The sequence below is a fragment of the Pocillopora verrucosa genome, chromosome 8 (genome assembly GCF_036669915.1).
Source record: "Pocillopora verrucosa isolate sample1 chromosome 8, ASM3666991v2, whole genome shotgun sequence".
In the NCBI taxonomy this organism is placed as follows: Eukaryota; Metazoa; Cnidaria; class Anthozoa; order Scleractinia; family Pocilloporidae; genus Pocillopora; species Pocillopora verrucosa.
In genome coordinates, this window is record NC_089319.1 from 3,346,008 (window position 1) to 3,364,339 (window position 18,332).

General features: G+C 41.1%; 1 protein-coding gene across 1 annotated transcript in view; it reads right to left on the reverse strand.

The window, feature by feature from the left end:
* Positions 1-18,332, reverse strand: part of LOC131791009 (polycystin-1) — a 33,652-nt gene that overhangs the window by 11,866 nt on the left and 3,454 nt on the right. Inside the window, exons 3-17 of the mRNA XM_059108312.2 lie at positions 17,845-17,991; positions 17,235-17,567; positions 16,157-16,440; positions 15,323-15,476; positions 14,846-15,162; positions 14,114-14,213; positions 13,134-13,811; positions 12,359-12,709; positions 11,349-12,062; positions 10,820-10,977; positions 6,696-10,387; positions 2,020-2,204; positions 1,000-1,382; positions 627-818; positions 105-242 (exon numbers count right to left, since the gene is read on the reverse strand). Coding sequence (XP_058964295.2) covers positions 105-242; positions 627-818; positions 1,000-1,382; positions 2,020-2,204; positions 6,696-10,387; positions 10,820-10,977; positions 11,349-12,062; positions 12,359-12,709; positions 13,134-13,811; positions 14,114-14,213; positions 14,846-15,162; positions 15,323-15,476; positions 16,157-16,440; positions 17,235-17,567; positions 17,845-17,991 — 7,826 coding nt within the window. The remainder of the gene's footprint in view (positions 1-104; positions 243-626; positions 819-999; positions 1,383-2,019; positions 2,205-6,695; positions 10,388-10,819; positions 10,978-11,348; positions 12,063-12,358; positions 12,710-13,133; positions 13,812-14,113; positions 14,214-14,845; positions 15,163-15,322; positions 15,477-16,156; positions 16,441-17,234; positions 17,568-17,844; positions 17,992-18,332) is intronic.

An 18,332-nucleotide genomic window follows, 5' to 3' on the forward strand; every position in this document is an offset into this window, starting at 1 on the left:
CAGATTACGAAGCGACGAGAACAAATGTTAAACCCTCGCACTTGTTAGGTACGGCCACACTTACACAGGGCTCTTATTTGCTAAGTAAGGAATTGTCAACTTACCACCATCTTCTCTGTATTCTGTTCAGGTTTATTTGTTACTGCCGTGAGAGTGCTGGCAAACTGAGCAACATCTGATAAGCTCGTTTCTTCGGATACTTTTGCCGAATCAACCACAGCTATAGCGAGTTTTTCTCTCAGCTGAGGACGAAATAAAAACGTCATTGTCAAAACGCTATCCTCATCGATTATGCTTTGTGACGGAGGGTACAGGGGCAAAAAATGACAAAACTTAAACTCGCTTTATGCTACAGAAACCGGTCCAGTCCCGGCTTCTGTGAGAATTTGGCTTGTAAGACATAACCCAACTTCACCTAACATGTTTGATAACTGGTTAGTGCATTGTCTTAGTATTTCAACCCTTTGAGGGATAGAGGGTCATTCTTTTTCCTTCACTTTAAATTTTGAACTCATTCAGATTATCATCGCAATCGCATAACTGAAGCTCTGGGAAAAAGTGATTATTGTATTCTTAACGCCAAACGCCACTCAAATCCTTAAGAAAGTATTTTAATGTTTATTTACCTCCTCGCTTTTCTTTTTGTCCTCTTCGCTCAAATCTTCTTCGGCAGTTGAAGGACTCTGATCGTTCAGTACTTCAGCGACACTTAACACATACGATGCAGTTTCTCTTACGTTACCACCGCCCATTATCGATTCAAGCTGCTCGGTCGCCTTCTTTTGAAGATCTCCGACACTTATTTTTTTCTTTTCCACCTTTAGAATGACAAAAATTGAACAGAGTAAGAACTCCTTCTCATGCCATCATTGCTGAGTGGCTGAGGGTCTTTGAGAGTGGAATCAGGCATTACGCTACTACGTTCTTTTCAAAGAAAAGCACAACTAATTCACCTTATTTTGGGTCGAAGCAAAGAATTTAGTTTACATTTCGACTTACTGTCACATTTTTTGTAAATTCGACCACCGTTGCAGCTCCAAGATTGTCAGTAACTTTGGCGTAAAGAGATAAGTTGAATTCGTAATCTTGAAGACCACTGGGAAATGAGACGGATTCGCGGAACTTTTCTAATCCGCTTCCTAAACTTTTTTTCTCTCCATCAGGCGATGTCGAGTAAAGGAATTCGTAAATTAACGGCTCGTCTTCATCTGTAAAGTCTTTACATTTCAAGGTAAATATGGGATCTAAAGGGTTCCCCTTAGGCGGTGAAGGTGTACAGCTTCCTTCCTTTGGAGGTTCGTTCACAGTTATTTCAAGCGTACTGAGTCCTTTTTCTCCACCCTGAATGTTGCCATATAGTTTGATTTCGTAAACTTTGCCGCCTGCAAAACAAAAGGTATTTACCATCCCTCATCAAAGCAGGATACAAGCTTCTGCCAAAACTTTGTGGGTATTAGGTGCGTATTAAAACGGTGACTGTAGTTTTAGCCTTGAGAACGAAGATCTGAGCGTAAATTTCTGTCTTCTAGCAGCTATAAACTTCCTTTTAAATCAGTGAAGAGAATTTGGAGTGAAATCGAAACCGTTTGCAGTAATTATTCCTCTTCCGATTGTGATCGCATTATGCACTCTTTCTCAATTCATGTTTTCTGACGGTTTCTTCTCGTACGGTAGCATGCATCACTGAAATTTGTCCATAGCTCTTGCTCCATTCAGCAAATAAGTGTAATGAAGTAAGAGGTTATGAAACTCTTTAAAATCATAGACTTCCCCTACCAGCTCCAGTCATGAAAAGAAAGCCGCTGTTATTGGCGTGCGCGCGCTCATCGCGCCTTATGTAAGGAGGCGCAATGGAGTACCTCGAAATAAAGCCAGATGCGCGAGCAATAGCGGTCGCAGCAGGGCGGAAAGAGATTGGATACCTACACCATGGGAATTTTCAGTTTTAAATACCGCAAATTTTTATACCAAGTTGGTATTTTTACTTTACACGTACTTCAATGAATGACATGAACCCACCTTCAAACGTCTTGGGTTTGATAACCAGACTTCTCGAAGTTATGGGCGTAGATGCGCGCTTTTCGAGGTCTGTTATGTTTTCCACTTCCCATCTGTAGAAAACCCTTTGACCACCCTTAGACGTTCCTTTCCCTTGTAAAGTTAGTTTGCTCGAAGGGTTTATTTTCTTTTCACATTGTTCGCATCTGAAATGCAATATCGATAAAATAAATTCAAAGCAAACTCGAGAAACCCCTTTTGTTTTTCTGCTCCCAAAAAAATTAGAGTCAGGTGTGTATAGCCCGCAACGAAATTATTTTGAGGCAGAGATTGGAGAGGCCGCAAAAACGAGGATTTGAGTTTAAGTTAACAGTACTGGAGTGTGCATAGTGGATTAAAAGGCAAAGTTATATCCATGGCCAATTAAAGGTCTTTTCATTCTCTGAATAGTACATTTACCTTTTTGCAACGTACATAACAGAATACAACAAACTACTAAGTCGTTGACCTTCTGAACTAAAAATTGAAAAATTTATGTGCATTTTAATCTCAGTGATTCTTAAATTTGGCGTTCATGGACATATTTGATAGTCTCTTTGAGATACCAAAGACCACACCGCATTAGAAAAAAAAAAACTACAAATGTTAATCGAACGACTCTTTAGGAATCAAACAATAGAGTTTATGTTCGCGGGCATAAATATGTTTTAGGCCGACTTGAAATAATTTTGAGAAGGGCCCAAAACACATATTTTTTTCACTCTATTACTGTTATTATCAGTTTTGGAGGGCATTGAGGAAATAAAAACTTAAAAAGTTACAACAAAACAGTCTGAAAAATGACGTGAGCGTGCACACTGTCTAGGATATGATACATTTAAGCCCGACAGAACCTCTTTTTCGGCCCGCAAAATGTGCTCAATAAATGACAAACTGATGATAAGAGATATTTTAACCGAGCATCGAAAAGCAATCCGAAATTGCTCAGGGCTAGCTTTATTGTGCTCTGTGACTGGTGTAGAAAATGTGCACCACCTTAGCTTTCTTCCAGGCTAAAGAAAAACTACGACTTGGTTGCTCCGTGTCACAAACCATTCATTCTGCGTTTGACCGGCTTAAATGCCGCTCCCGCTAAGAGCGGTCCTCTAGACTTCCTGTCCGAAAAAAGTTTTCTTTTATATTTTGCCCATGAAAAGGGTTTAGGACACATGTTTCAAAAATCGTTTAGTTGTTCTCCAATTCTCTTTTTTTTGCGTCGCCACATGCCAAAAATGATTTTTGGCCAGACCACTCCTATGGACAGCGATCGAAAGTGTAAATTTCAAAGATTTTGTTCAGCGCACAGCGACTGCAACAATGTAGCTCACGGAATTCTATCTTGCTATAAGTTACAAGGTGTATTCAGTTAGTTCACAGACAAAATGTGGAAACTTCAGCTGAAATATTTTTCTTACCAGCGTGATCAGAGGAGACCCTTCTCTTCGACCTTAATTTGCATATCAAAAAGTCACTACTTTGTACGAAAGAATTCTCAAAATGCAGGCGTTAATCAAGCTGAAAAAGCATATCAGTGCATAGTTTATACACCAATGAGGTCACGGATCGCCTCAAACCCGCGGGTATATCTCTAGCTTCCATCCACCAACTTCTTAAAAACAACACAAGTCAATGTGTTTGCTCAATTGCGCTCGTGTCAAGGATCACTTGCATGATTCTTAGAATTGACCAAGATCTCTTTTTGACCGTTCAAACTTCGTTCGTTTATCTTCTACGTTGAGGATTCTAGGTTTTCACAGCAACTGAATGGAGATTAGATGCCGAGTTGTCCTAAAACGTTGCGTAAACGTGATCGGTCGTAACGCTTGCGCGCTTGTGTGACTTACAAAGCAGACAAAGGTGATCGGAAGGCGTCCTCTCGATAATTTACGTTGAAATATCAGGTCATGAACTACGCACAGTGTGGAGAAGACCAAAATTAAAGAATAAAATTTGGCACTCTGGTCATAACAGACATATCGCGTTGCTTAAAAGGACACAAAAACAAGTTGAAATAGGTTACAGTGTTTATATTAACAAAACAATACGCATACACTCTAAAATAATTCTTGCAGTTTCTCCCGAGATTTAGTATACGGAACCCGATGAACTAACCCTCCTTTCTGCAAATTTGTTTCCGTCATTAATGATGTTACGCTTTTATGGACCACAACGGTTTTGAGCGACAAACTCGACATTTCCCTGCGATCATCAAAATCAACTGGATAAAGCTAGCTTGATATAGTGCAAACTTTTCTCTTTGTTATACGACCTGTTCGCAGGTTCTACAAGTTGGAACCAAAATTAGTCAATGTAACGAATTAGAATCGAAAGTTATTCAAATGGTCTAGAGAATTTTACTTTTTAATGAGAATTTTACCGTTTAATGTTTACTTGATTCATGGAAAGCAAAGATTGGAGTGGCTTTGGGTATTTCCGCCCTGATTTGGAAAAAAATAAAACGGTTAGTGGTATGTTCTTAACAGCAGAACACCTGAGAGGACACTGAAAATGTAGTAAAAGTATTTTTTAGCATCCAGAGCAAAAAGAAGAATGTGAGGCAGTGAAAGGAGACTGAGTTTCCAACGCCATTTGTCGTAAAAGCTGCCATCCGCTTGTTATTGAACTCACTAAAATTTACCTGGAAGGCATTACTTTCTTTTGTTGCGAAACTCGTGGATTTTAAAACTTTGAAACGACGTACGATGAATCCTGAAACTGGAGTTTGAGTTTGAGAAATAATAACATCAAACATTAAACAGTTTCTGAACAAGAACGAAGAAACTACTCCTACTACAAGTCGTTCGTAAAGCTTATGATAAGTAAAATGTTTCTATTCTGAACTATTGGAACTCTCAGCTTATTTTCAGATGCAAATCAACATTAATGTCAACGTCTTAACTAAATTGGAGACTATTACATCGAACTCAATTTTATTTTCTAATTTTAACGATTATTAACTGTTGAGGGATCCGAAATAACACCTTAACAATTACGAAGACGTCTAGAGTCTGGTGATCTGCAGACAATGCAGAGCCACTCGCCCTCCGGGGCAGTCTTAAATCTCTCGAAGCTCATGTGTAACCATTCCTCGCACAACTTGCACTGTACCATGTCGTCCCAACACTCGAGCATTGAACAATGACAAAATAAATTAGTGTCACAAGTTTATCTCTTATTGAATCTAGCGGTGTTCGACTATCGCGGAAAAGGTTCAAAAACGACCTCTCTCCTGACATTAAACTAAATTCTTGCCCATTTTCCCTTGGTCAAAAGAAACATCCGACGGGATGCCAGTTCTTATGCATTAACGATACGCATGTTTTGAATTAAAAACATACTTTAATGCGCACTAGAACGTTAAGTATCATCCATTTTTACTAGAACGTTAAGGATGATGTTTTCACTCAGTTTTGCTGGGGGTCCAAATGGGGGGTCCATATCCGCTAGCGGATTGGACCGGGGGGTCCAAATCTATGGGGGTCCAAATCTGCTGGGACGCCGGCATTCCAGGAGAGAAATCAGGGCTTAAATACCCAAAGCCACTCCAATCTTTGCTTTCCATGAATCAAGTAAACCTTTTCAAAAGTTAATTTTCTCATTAAAATGTAATTCAGTCCATTTTAATGACTTTCGATTCTTATTCGTTACACTAACTAATTTTGGTTTCAATTTGTACAACCCGCAAAACAGGCCATATGGCAAGGAGAAAAGTTTGCACTATCACTTCACGCAATATATCAAGCTGGGTTTGTCCAGTTGATTTTGATGATCGCAGGGAAATGTCGACTTTGTCGCTCAAAACCGTTGTAATCCATAAGAGCGTAACATCATTAGTGATGGAAACAAATCTGGGGAAAGGAGGGCTAGTTCATCGGGCTCCGTATACTAAATCTTGGGAGAAACTGCAAGAGTTATTTCAGAGTGTATGCATGTTGTTTTGTTAATAAAAACACTGTAACCCATTTTAACTTGTTTTTGTGTCCTTTTAAGCAACGCGATATGTCTGTTATGACCAGAGTGCCAAATTTTATTCTTTAATTTTGATCTTCTCCACACTGAGATCCGTGACCTCATTGGTGTATAAACTATGCACTGATATGCTTTTTCAGCTTGAATAACGCCTGCATTTTGAGAATTCTTTCGTACAAAGTAGTGACTTTTTGATATGCAAATTAAGGTCGAAGAGAAGGGTCTCCTCTGATCACGCTGGTAAGAAAAATATTTCAGCTGAAGTTTCCATATTTTGTCTGTAAACTAACTGAATACACCTTGTAACTTGTAGCAAGATAGAATTCCGTGAGCTACATTGTTGCAGTCGCTGCGCGCTGGACAAAATCTCTGAAATTTACACTTTCGATCGCTGTCCACAGGAGTGGTCTGGCCTATAATCATTTTTGGCATGTAGCGACGCAAAAAAAGAGAATTGGAGAACAACTAAACGACTTTTGAAACATGTGTCCCAAACCCTTTTCATGGGCAAAAATAAAAGAAAACTTTTTCCGACGAGAAGTCGAGAGGACCGCTCTTAGCGAGAGTGGCACTTAAATGGTGTGCAAAGTATCTAAAATGGTCGCAAAGTGAAATAAGTGAAAAATGCATGGCAATTTCACACAAATGTAGACAAAATCAGAGATAATAATTCAGTACTGAATACTCACTCGATGGCTAAAGTTGGAGGGCTTCCCGGTGTGACTTCTATCGTCTGATCTCTGTACGAGACTCGTGTGTCTTTGGCGATGATGAATCTTATTCTGTAGGTTGTGTTGGGTGTCATTTTTGTCGTGTTCAACACATCTTGCACTTTCATGAAGTTAAGTTGTCCAGGTCCGTATCCGTAACAGCCCCCTAATTGTGGCCTTATGGAGTCGTTTGCAGTAATGTTTTGTACAGGGGGGGTGGGAATAGGCGGTAAGTTGGTTAGATTTTCAGGTAGTGTATAATTTTCGTCGTCGTCTTTTTTGCAAAACCATGCGAACGTGCAGTTGCACCTCTCAACATTCAATTTTTTTTCCGCCTCCGTGTCAGGATCATATGATTTTCCGGCGTCCAACGTCAAAGGATCTTCATTACCAACGGTCCTTTTTGTACCTCCATCGATGAAAGCTACGAGATCCGTTTTTGTGATGTTGATGTAAAATTTCTCCATCTTGTAAACGCCTGGTTCTGCCAACATCTGGATGCTAAATTGTAGTTCATATAAGCCGTAGTCTAGTTTCCTTGGTGGGATTAGTAAGTCTGGTCTGTCCAAACGAATGCCCCCGAATAGGTTTGGAGTCGGGCTAGCGGAGTCGTCTAATCGAGACATATTCCAATAGTACCGGGTCGAGTAATTGTAACATACGAGTTTATTTACTGTTTTTATTTCAATCTTCTCTGACTTTTTGAACTTTGTACTATTTTCTTTACTCTTTCCAATTCCCGGAGCCTTGATAGTTGGAAGTTTGCATTCTCCTTTCACAATGGCGGCTTTGGTTTCCTCGCTTTCAATTTTGACACAAGATACGCTATTATTGCCCTTAAAACTGACCAAGTAAGGTTTTGCTTCTCTATAGATGTGGGGAAAACGTTTAGATCCTTCAAACGTTTCGACACCATCACATTTTTTTCTGCCTTTACCACTTCTGTATGATAAACGTTCTCCATCTTTCAGGTCGATTGTAAAACAAGAGTCGGTTCCTTCCTGGTCCATGCTCAGAGTAAAATTAATGAGCGTTTTCATTTCTGCCGGTCCATCATTGCTTAGTTTTACCCCACGTATACTCTCGTGAACAATGATAGTTTCGTTCACAGTCTTGCTACTGACATTGTTTTTGGCTGTGAGGCAAATTGTGTGGTTGCCCGTGGAAGAAAACTTCCGAATACAGTTCATTCCTTTGCATACGTCATTGTCTCTCGAAAAATTCCAGCTGTAAGTTACGTTAGTACCATTTGTGATAGAGGAGTTAAAGAATACGTCGTATTCCTTGGGAAACACTCCTTTTGTAGGCCTGAAATTGTCCCCGGGGCACTCATCGATAAAATTCGTCAAATGAGAAAAAATCTGGAGTCCATGGATCTTATCTTGAATTATAATTTCGACGTAAGCATTACCACAACTTATCTCGTTGCATACTTTCACCGTGGCAGTATACACACCTTGTTTAGGATACGAATGATTTGTCCCCTTCTTATCTCGTAAGAAAAAGCTTCCAGTTTCATTATCTCCGAAGTCGTATGTCACGTTAAATGGTCCAGAAGCTTTGTAGCCAGGGAAGTGGAAAGAAAGCGCTACTTCCCCTGGGTCGGACGGCTGAGGTGAATTGGACGTGAGCAGCACTGCGTCGATTGGATATTGGACTATAACTTCGCATCTATCCGTACCATTTTTCTGATTTCTGTTGTATAGCGTCACAGTGATATTATATGCTCCTTCTGTAGAGTACGTGTGGTTCTCTGTCGTTCCGTTTGTGGGGAATTCCCGTGGATGATGCTTGCTTTTCGGTTTACCTTCTCCAAAGTCGAAGACCACGTTCACGTTGGTGCCGTTGGATATGTCAGCAGTTACCGTGACGGAGTCATTTACCGCAATGTACAAATCTCTTATCCCCCTGCATCTGCCACCCTCAAAAGTTTGTAGAGAACCTCGTTCTACCGCAAACGCCAAGTGTTTTACAGGGGTCTCGACATAAATTGTGGTGTTTATCCAACGGCTATCCACATGATTTGTTACCGTGATATTTACGAGATATTCCCCTGGAGCGGAGTAATTATGAAGGCTAATGGCGACAAATATGTCTCCAACTGTAATGTTCTTTTCAAACAGTTTTGACTCGCCATCACCATAGTCGACAAGAATAGAGATTTCACTTCCTTGATTCAACTTCCAGTGCACTCGTGCCTCTTCCATTACTCCTACCTCGCGTCTAAAACTCCTAAATTCCAGGCCTTTGATAACGTCTTGAACTATGAGTTCTGCACAGCGCACCACGACCGAGCTAATGTCGTTGGAAGCTATTAAAGAAACTTTGTATCTCCCTGCCTTTCTATACACATGTGGAATGACTTTATCAGAGGTATTAATGGTGGTTCCGTCCATCGCAAGTAGGGTATATCTGGCCCATTCTTCTCCTTGGTGGGGCAAAATGGTGAAATTGAACGTCTGATTGGTCCTCAAGAAGCCAGGGTGCGTCATTTGTACTCCGTAGACGGAACGTTGCACGCTCAGGTTCCCACTGATTTTCAGACTGTTCACTTTGTTTGTGGCGGTGATTGACACCAGGTACAAGCCAGGAATCGTCAAATTCGTTTTATAAATGGCGAAAAATATTGCCCCAGGTACTTTGGGGTTGGAGAGATTTGTTGCACGGTTGTCGCCTGTGGATGTGATAGTGATATTGAAGTCTACGTGCGAACCGTTACGCAACAGCCAGCCAATATTAGCAGTAGTTCCGTTTTCAATAGGAAGCAATGCAGTTTCCCTAAATTCCATGCCGGCGATTCTTTCTTGAATAACAGCTGTGCACCAGATGGACATCAAGCTTACTTTATTTATTGCCATAACATTAAGAGTCACTGTTCCAGTTTTGTTCCTGTAAACGTGCGTTACCCACGGACTTGATGTTGTGGCATTTTCACCATCGCCGAATTCCCAGACATACGTCACATTAGTACCGTAAACTATTTCCGCTGTAACATTGACAGTTTCTCCGTAGGGGAAAGCATCGGGTAGTTTTAATTGGAAGTCTGTTATGGCTTCTTGAAGAATAACCTCTCTTGTGAAGCTCTCTGTTCCGCGAGAGTTGCCTACTGAAAAGGAAACAGCCTCATGTCCAGCCATAAGGAATTGGTGTTCAAATTTAGTCTCAGACACAGCGGAGTACAGAATGGCTATCGAGGGAGCATAATGTAGTTCAGTCGGACTGTCTTCTGTTGAAGGAAGGCGGTTACTTCGCAGTGTCGTGGTAGCGTTGATCTCTGAAATATTATACAGGAAGGAGAAACTTTTCGAGCTAGTTTTCAATGCCGCTGCTGGCCCCGTAGAGGGGAAACGTACCCCAATGACGTCACCTTCTTCGACTTGAAGTCGCTGATTTGTACTCTCGATAAGGAAGAGTTTATGTCCGCTTGTTAAGTAGACCATGTAACTTGAGACGTGCTCGTAGTCGAAGTTGACATTAGCACCATTCAGTGTGTTGTTTTCACTACACGACTCAGTGGCGCACTGTCTCTGTTTAAAGCTGAACACGTTTTCACCGTGGCAAGTATCGGTCTTACCCACTGGACACGAGGTTTTGTTCGCAGTCCTGGTCACACAAACTCTTTTTGCTTGACAATAAAGTTGTTTTTGGTCGTTACATGTCGGGCGATAAATCTATGACGAAATTTGAATAGCAGCACAAATTACAACAAATAAAAAACAATAAAGCCTTTGACTCTCATGAATGACCGAGACAGAATTTCTCCTTACAATATCGATACAATATCAAGTAGACAAGTGATGAGAATAAAGAAAAATATCAATATGGGGATAATTAGTTGATCCAATACAAGATTCTCTGAACTAACATCATAGGAATTGTATGGTTTACGGTGAGGAGAATTTTTTTGGGAGTTAAAGGGTTAATGATGACCACCACGGTGGTCACCTCGTGACCTTATGGTCGAACGCATGACACTCTGCTTTATCTCCAATCTCTTGTATGTTCTTCTTGCAACTGAAAAAAGGAGGTGATTCACTGTTTTTATAGAGAAAAAAAACCTACGTTGTACCATTTAAATTTTCTTATCCTCGATGTTAAAGTACCTTTAAGTCGAGAAAGCCTCCTTGTTTGACGTCCATTTCTAAACCCACAACTTCACCTTTATTTGTAACGTCCATTCCAGCCAACAGGTATAACCCGTCGGCAGTAACCTGGGATTCTGAGTCTGACTCTAGGATGCCCAGTGTAAGGATTTCAGCATCTATATGTGAAAAATCCGGAAGTACGAGGTTTTTTTAAATGCATATTACTGGCTGACGGACTGACTGACTCACATGGACTGGCACATTAACTTATTAACCATAAACTGACTGAATCACTAAGAGAAGGAAGGAACAAAAGAAATATAGATTCACAGACCAATCGTCTGGTCGTCAAAGTCGACTTATCGGCCGACAACGATTTGAAACCGGATATTTACCGAAGAACTGACAGACTGACGAAGTAAAAGTCATGCGTTCGCATGGATGGACGGACAGACGGAAGAATGGGGATTGGAATCGACTTATCGATAGTATAAATTCAATTTTAAAAGAACTCTAAGTGGTCTATCGCCACGTTAACAATTCTTACCAGGAACTACTGTATTCCGGTCAACCCCATCTTCAAACTGTATCGTGGTTTCTACGTTGGCACCCTGGTTAAATTTCAAGGAACAACTAAACGTCATGTTTACAGAACCCACAGATGGACAGAAAAAGTTTACTCCTGAGACGTTTGAGGTTGCGGACACAGTAGTGGAAGACTCTACCACTGTGAGATGTCCGGTATCACTATGTTTAGCTATCGCTTTTCCTCGAATGGTGTAGTTTCCTGACTCAATCAGTGCCAGTGTGACCACAGAATCTTTGGTGTAATACTCTGTTCCATCTCCTACGTTGATAACATAATGATCGACGATTTGATCCTCTGGTAACTTAGGTGTCATTGTCAAGTTGAAACCTGTAAGCGTCGTAATCGGGAGATCCAATGTTAAAGTCAATCTGAGAGGCCGCGCCTGGACCGTCTTGTACACAGATATGTGAGTTTCCCCACCGCACTTAAGATTTCCAGCTCCAAAGCAGGACGACAGGCACATGTCTGGAGAGTGTTCTCTTATTTTTGAGATAGAGTTGGCACAAAGGCATAAATTGCCATTCTTTAGGGCCGCGTAAGTGAAGTCCGAAGCGCCGCATGAGTGCATACAGAGGCCAGGTGTCATTCTATTAGGTTTATAACCACCAGGATTGAAAATAAAATTCGGCGACACCGCATTGTCCTCGTAGCATCCCAGGTGATGACGGACAACTGTTATGAGGTGATAGCATAAACATTTTCTCAATAATTAAAACACACTATGTGTTATTTATCTCCTCAAATCACTGAATACTGAGGGAAGCGAGTTAAAGAAACCTATTGGTAAACACAAACTTATAAGCTCTGAAATAGGCAGTTGTGCTTACAAAATTTCTGCTAACCTTTTGTTATATCCGTTTCATTGCTGTGAAGCCTTAATATGCTCCAGTTATAATCAGTTTATAAAAACCATCAGGTTTGCTTGACATGTGAAACTATAGGCACAATTTACCCCCTTGAACACTTACCTTGTTCGCAGATGTATTTTCCTGGGGTAATAGAACAATTAGACTTTTGCCAGGTTCCTTCTACTTCCATCACAGCACAACTTCCCGAAGACGCATTTTTCCATTTTTTGAAGGACACTCCCGAGCCATCTTTCCAATAGAAGGCATTATCTGTCTGTTCGAGTCCGATCCACGCTCGGCTGCCAGTTTCGTTTTTAACAAAGGTATTTTCCTCTTCAGAAGAAATCTTCACCAAATCAGCTCCTTGGGAAAGACACGAATTTCGTGCTGAATGAAATGTGAGGCTCTCCGACATGACCTTGTAGCAGGAGCCGTCAAAATACAACCAACCTGTGGCGCAGCTAGCGGGATCTGTAATTGAAATCAAAATCGAAATTTTAAGGTAACGTTTAGAATTGAAATTTTAAGGGACTTTTACACACCCATTAAATTGTAAGCGCGTTTATTATCTCCCCGCGGTGAGTACTGATATCCTTTATGGACTCTAGTTGATATTTTGCGCGCGTCTGAGCACCCACTTACAGGCACGCACGCGCACAATGTCAGAGCGAGCACTACCAAGGATACAGCAATCCAATCTCGTTAAGAGTGACACAAGGCTAAATCTTTCGACCTCTCAGTGATCCACGATGAGAAAACACTGCCTCACGATTTAAAATTACATAATTCCTCGAAGCCTTCATTTCATTGTGCAACGTTCGGTGACTTAAAAACGTTCGGTTATCGAAAAAGCTGTTAATTGATTTGCATCGTATGCAGTACTTTTCATCCTCACCGTTACAAACATGTAAATTCGACATTTTCTTTTCTGTGATTTCCTCTTCCCACACCGCAACATCTCTTATCACTGCCTTGGCATAGGCGTCACCCTTGTCGCCCGTGCGACCGATCGTGAGTAACGCGGGATGATTTGCTAGTGGCGTGACCGTGACGATCTTTCCAATTGGGTCATCCAAGACACTGGCGGAATCGTTATAGACAATAGCGGTCAAACCATTCTGCTGGCTCCAACTCATTGCAAATGTTTGCCAATTGTTTTTCTCAAATGATCCCTGAACCTTCCAGTTCCTCTGTCCGTCACGGAGACTGAAATGCATGACAGAGTCCACATAGTAAATGGCAAAACCACTTGAACTTTTCCCGCCAGAGGATAAGATATATCCGGTACCATCCCCTGAGATACTTGCTTTGAAGCTCACAGAAATTCCGTTCGGACACTGCGAAGGGCTGTGAACACAGCTTTCCTTGCCACTTTTTTTAAAACTGAAATCTACCCAGTTTGAGCCTGTGAGAGAGAGTGCAAGCGGTGTAAAGCTCTGATTAGAAGGTCCTACTTGTAAGGACCATGGACCGCGTATCTTTCCTATCAGGGATCCATCACCGTTTATATCTTTTTGGTAGATTGTGGACTTGTCGAGTGGCCAGTAGTGAGAAGCATCTTTGTAGCAATGATCTGAAAATGTCAAGGATTGGAAGTATATAAGTCAAGACTCCAAAATCACAGTTGGAAATTAGGGGAAATCTTGACTTATCTAGAAACCTATTTCCTTCAACTTGCATGATCTGATTGATTCTCCCTTCTAGCTGCTAAACATTTTATTTTTAATAAGTTACGAGAATTTTTTATCAGATAAATATGACAAAATTACACCCATTAAGTTTGAGTATTCTCAAAATGTATATATAATATAAAAAGCAGTCACACGTCATTCAGTTCTGGGAGTTAAGGTTTAAACTAGGTAGTTAGTTACTTACCAACGCGTGCACAAATTTGAAACTTGGCTGATGAACTTGTCGCGGAGAAGAAAGCATACTTGACTTTAACCGGCTGTGCCTCTCTCCAAAACAGGTAAACCTAGAAAGGCAAACAGGAAGAAACAAAGGAATAAAAACCTGATCTCACCGAGAAATGCAAAACCATGGAGGTCTCACGCTAATTAATTCATACGGCTATCTGTTTATTATTAACTCCTAGTTCATCTCCTTCGAGGCGTTTTTCAAACGGCCGACTGGTTGGCCATCAAGTGATCAGTAAAATTTATTTGAATAAAATTTGGTTCTCTAACAGGTTATTTACTCATTTCCATTGATCAATTACATCATTTGCACAATAACGCCTTAATAAACATGACGTTTTTCAGATCATGTTTGTGTTTCAGAACAAATATAGAACTTACAGATATAAGTTAGATAGCAACAAAAACTTAAAAATTTTGTATGGAGAACGTGCGACATACACAAAAAATGATTATATTCAAAGCAATTGAAGTCCTTTTCATTTCCTTCAAGATTTTGTTGCTACTTTAACAGTTTTTAATTCTTTTTGGTGTTTTCCAAATTGATTTGCATTGATACGAATGCGACACAAGCAGAAAATCTAGCCGCTAAGATAAACCTGGCCTGATGCTTTGATTGTACTTAAAATCCTTAAATCTGAAATAAAAATAAACCATCAAATGAAAGACATAACAAAAAGGGTTACAGTACCTTTTCTCCAGAGCCAAATATCAATCTGTCTTTCGTTGCATCGATCCAAAACAACCGCATCTCGTTTTCTTTCAGCAAAGAGCCAGTGGTGTTGAATTCCGTCAGAGTTTTACTCTGGTTGCTTTGCCTTTTCAAGACCACTTTCCCATTTGAACCAATCAAAATGCTATACCCTGAGCTTTGTTCACGTGAGTCACTCGTGAGAAGCACCGAGACGTCGTCCTTAGCATCAATCATGAGAGGAAACTGGGTTCGATGTAAGCGATAGCGGTTGGATTGACCACCACCTGTAAGCTGGGTAAGGTCACATATGGTTTCTGAAAAACACCAATCCAGTTCCATTATTCAAAATGAGAGAATCGACTAGATGATCCTCCGTTTCATAAGATGATCTGATTCAACTTATTTCTTATTCTGGATCTTACTTGTTACTTTTTATTCCGCGATTACTCTCGTTAATCTTTCCTTGTAACTTACTTTGTTTGCACAAGTCGTTGTTCAACTCAATTTCTTGTATGCCAACCCCACCGCTGCTTCCAAGCACCTTTTTCACGGTAAATTTTACCCAGCTTGTTCTACGAGCCAAGAAGGTAAACTCCTCAAAATTAGACGTGTTCCCCGCCAGTGTAATCTGCAAAGCAAAATGGGATCAAGTCATATCATGAATTTTGGTTTAATGGCACAATCATTTAGTACTTTAAACGTGATTTCAAGAATTTTTGCTTATCTCCCTTCTCTCCTTATCTGCTTCCACCTTCACTTTACCCTCCCAACTCTACACCCACTCTACCCCCAACTCTACCACCAACTCTATCCCACTCTACCTCCACTCTACCCTCACTATACCCTCACTCTACCTCTAATCTTCCCCTTGACTCTAACCCTCACTCTACCCCCTACTCTACCATCCATCTTGCTCCCTCCACCCCCCACCCCCCACTCTTTATCCCACTCTACCCTCCACTTTGCTCCCACTCCAACTCACACACTCTACTCCTCACTCTACCCCCACTCTACCCTCCACTTTGCTCCCCCTCCACCCCCCACATTCTGCCCCCCTCACTCTACCCACCACTTTGCTCCCCCTCCACACCCCCTTCACACTCTACCTCTCACTCTACCCTCCACCTTAATTCCCCTCCACCCCCCATACTTTACCCCCTTTGTCTCATCAGACATGCACTTTTGTAAATCTTGAAGAAAGTATTATTTTTTTCAGGTCAAATCACCCGCCACTTTCCAAAGTAGGAAGAAAATAAAACGAATTTCACAAATTTAGCCCCAATTGATCGAAGGAAATCGATTACGCACCGTTTCCATCGAACAGTCACTAAACTCCAACAACATCTCTTGGATTTGTTGACCAGAGCTAGTTTTTTGCATGATCCGTAACTTATCAACGACGAAGGTTGTGTGAAACCCAATTTGTATGAACGAATTGACGGCCTCATTTGACGCTGATTCCCAGCCGACAGTTGTATTCCCATCAAGAACGTTTTCGCAGCCGTTCGAGTTGCCGCTGTTCGAGGACTGATTTAAACAGCTTCCTCCATACTTCTGTGACGCCACGTTAAATGGGTTACAGGTTGTAGAATCTTGAAATGAAAGGAGAGAAGATCGATGATTAAAAATATTTTGCAGAGAAGACAAGACTATTGGTAATAAGAGGGGTTTTAACCCATTGACCTCAAGAGTAACAAGCATTTAATTTCTCCTTACAATCTCACTCCTGAATTGCACACTAAGGTCACGAGAATAAAGGAATTAATCACCAACAAAAGAAGCTCTCGATCTCAAAGCAAATTCTCTTTCTCAGCACCTTAGTAAATGTATGGAGGTCGGTATGGGTTGCAATGGGTTAATATTTGGAGCTCTGGACTCCGCACGTTTCTCTCATAATGCCTGTCTCCGCCTAGGAGAGTAAATGGGTACCAATGGACAAACTTAGGGACTAGACAAATTATCAAGAGGATATCAAAACTTTGCCAACATCCCAGCTAGGGGGCAGTAATATTACTAGAAGCTTCATGCTGCTCAAAAGGGAATGTTTAAGCTCGCAAGAAGATACTTAGCATCGCTACATACAGAAAAGAGAGCTGAAGGTGATCGAATTTAGCAAAAAAAATCAAAAATTATCCTACACGTTTATGAAACATTTTTTTAACGCACTTGATTTCGTTTCGACCGTTAGCCATTCGTCAGCGTTAGCCTATATTCACTCTCACGAAGGGCGTCAGCTTAGAAACGTCAGCTTTGCGATGGCCAACTACACTGGAGTACAATACCTTCTTGTGCTCCAACACCGACTCAGCACCACAGTTTCTTTAGAAACTAACCCCTGAATACACAGAAAACTACGCCTTTTTTTACCTGTTAGATACTCATTTACCTTGTGATACATATGCGCAGTTGATTGGAATGCTTGATGATATTTCAGTCGGCCCTGAGCCACTTCCTTTATAAGTTTCTTCTGTCCAAGACACTTTTTTTTTTCCTTTGTATCCGATGACTGCGTGAGAATTGTGCGCTTGAACACTGCCAGCATTTTTTGCACCCACGTCATTCATTTCACTCGGCGGAAGCGTGGTGTTATCCACGGCAGAGAGCTGTATTGCCATCAGCACAACAACATCCTGAGGTAAGCCCCTCAGGAACTCACCCATCCTGTCGCACTCATCCTGCTTCGCTGTGCAGTCGAATGCAGATGATGTAAGGAAACGACCTGCATGGAAGAACGGAAAAAACATATCAGAACCGAGCCCCTTGGACACTAATAGACAACCCTCCTAGTTGTTAGTTCTGCGTTACTGCCAACTTAATTACGCAGCCACATGTCGTGACCATTCCATTCCCCGAAAAGGAACCTCACCACAAACGAATGAAATAAATCATGTTCTAAACTGTAGGTGAACTACGATTGAGGAAATTGGAGAAAAAAAGCTTCAAAGAATGTTTTCTATGGCGCTATTTTCTCTTACGACATAGCTTGGAATAAATACCTGAGAGTAAATCAAAGACTGCGACATTATATCCTTTGGTTTGTGGTGCATAGTTTTTGTTGTTGACCAAAATATAAGCCAACTTCTCGTTGCCCGCATCATTTGTCCCTACAGATTTCACGGTGACATTGAGAACGCTGACCACATCTATAGGAAGGAAATACAAAAGAAATCGATTGATAACTTAATGCCGAATTCATAGAGGGGAGAAGTTATGTCGGGTTTCAATAAACAACATTCCGTACGAGAGTCTTGTTCAGCGGGCGTGGCCTGAACGCGTTTCGAACGTTTGAACGCGTTTGAACGCGTTTTCAAGTTGAGCAGCAGATTTCTGAATGTTCTGAACGTTTTCAAATAAATCGACAATTGAATTCATTTCCGTAACTAATCTGACAATTGCTCTCTGTCATTTTTCAGATCGATTATCTTGAAGTCCTTGAAAGGCCTTGCGAGAAATTTAGGTACATCTCACGCTTCTAAATTAAGCA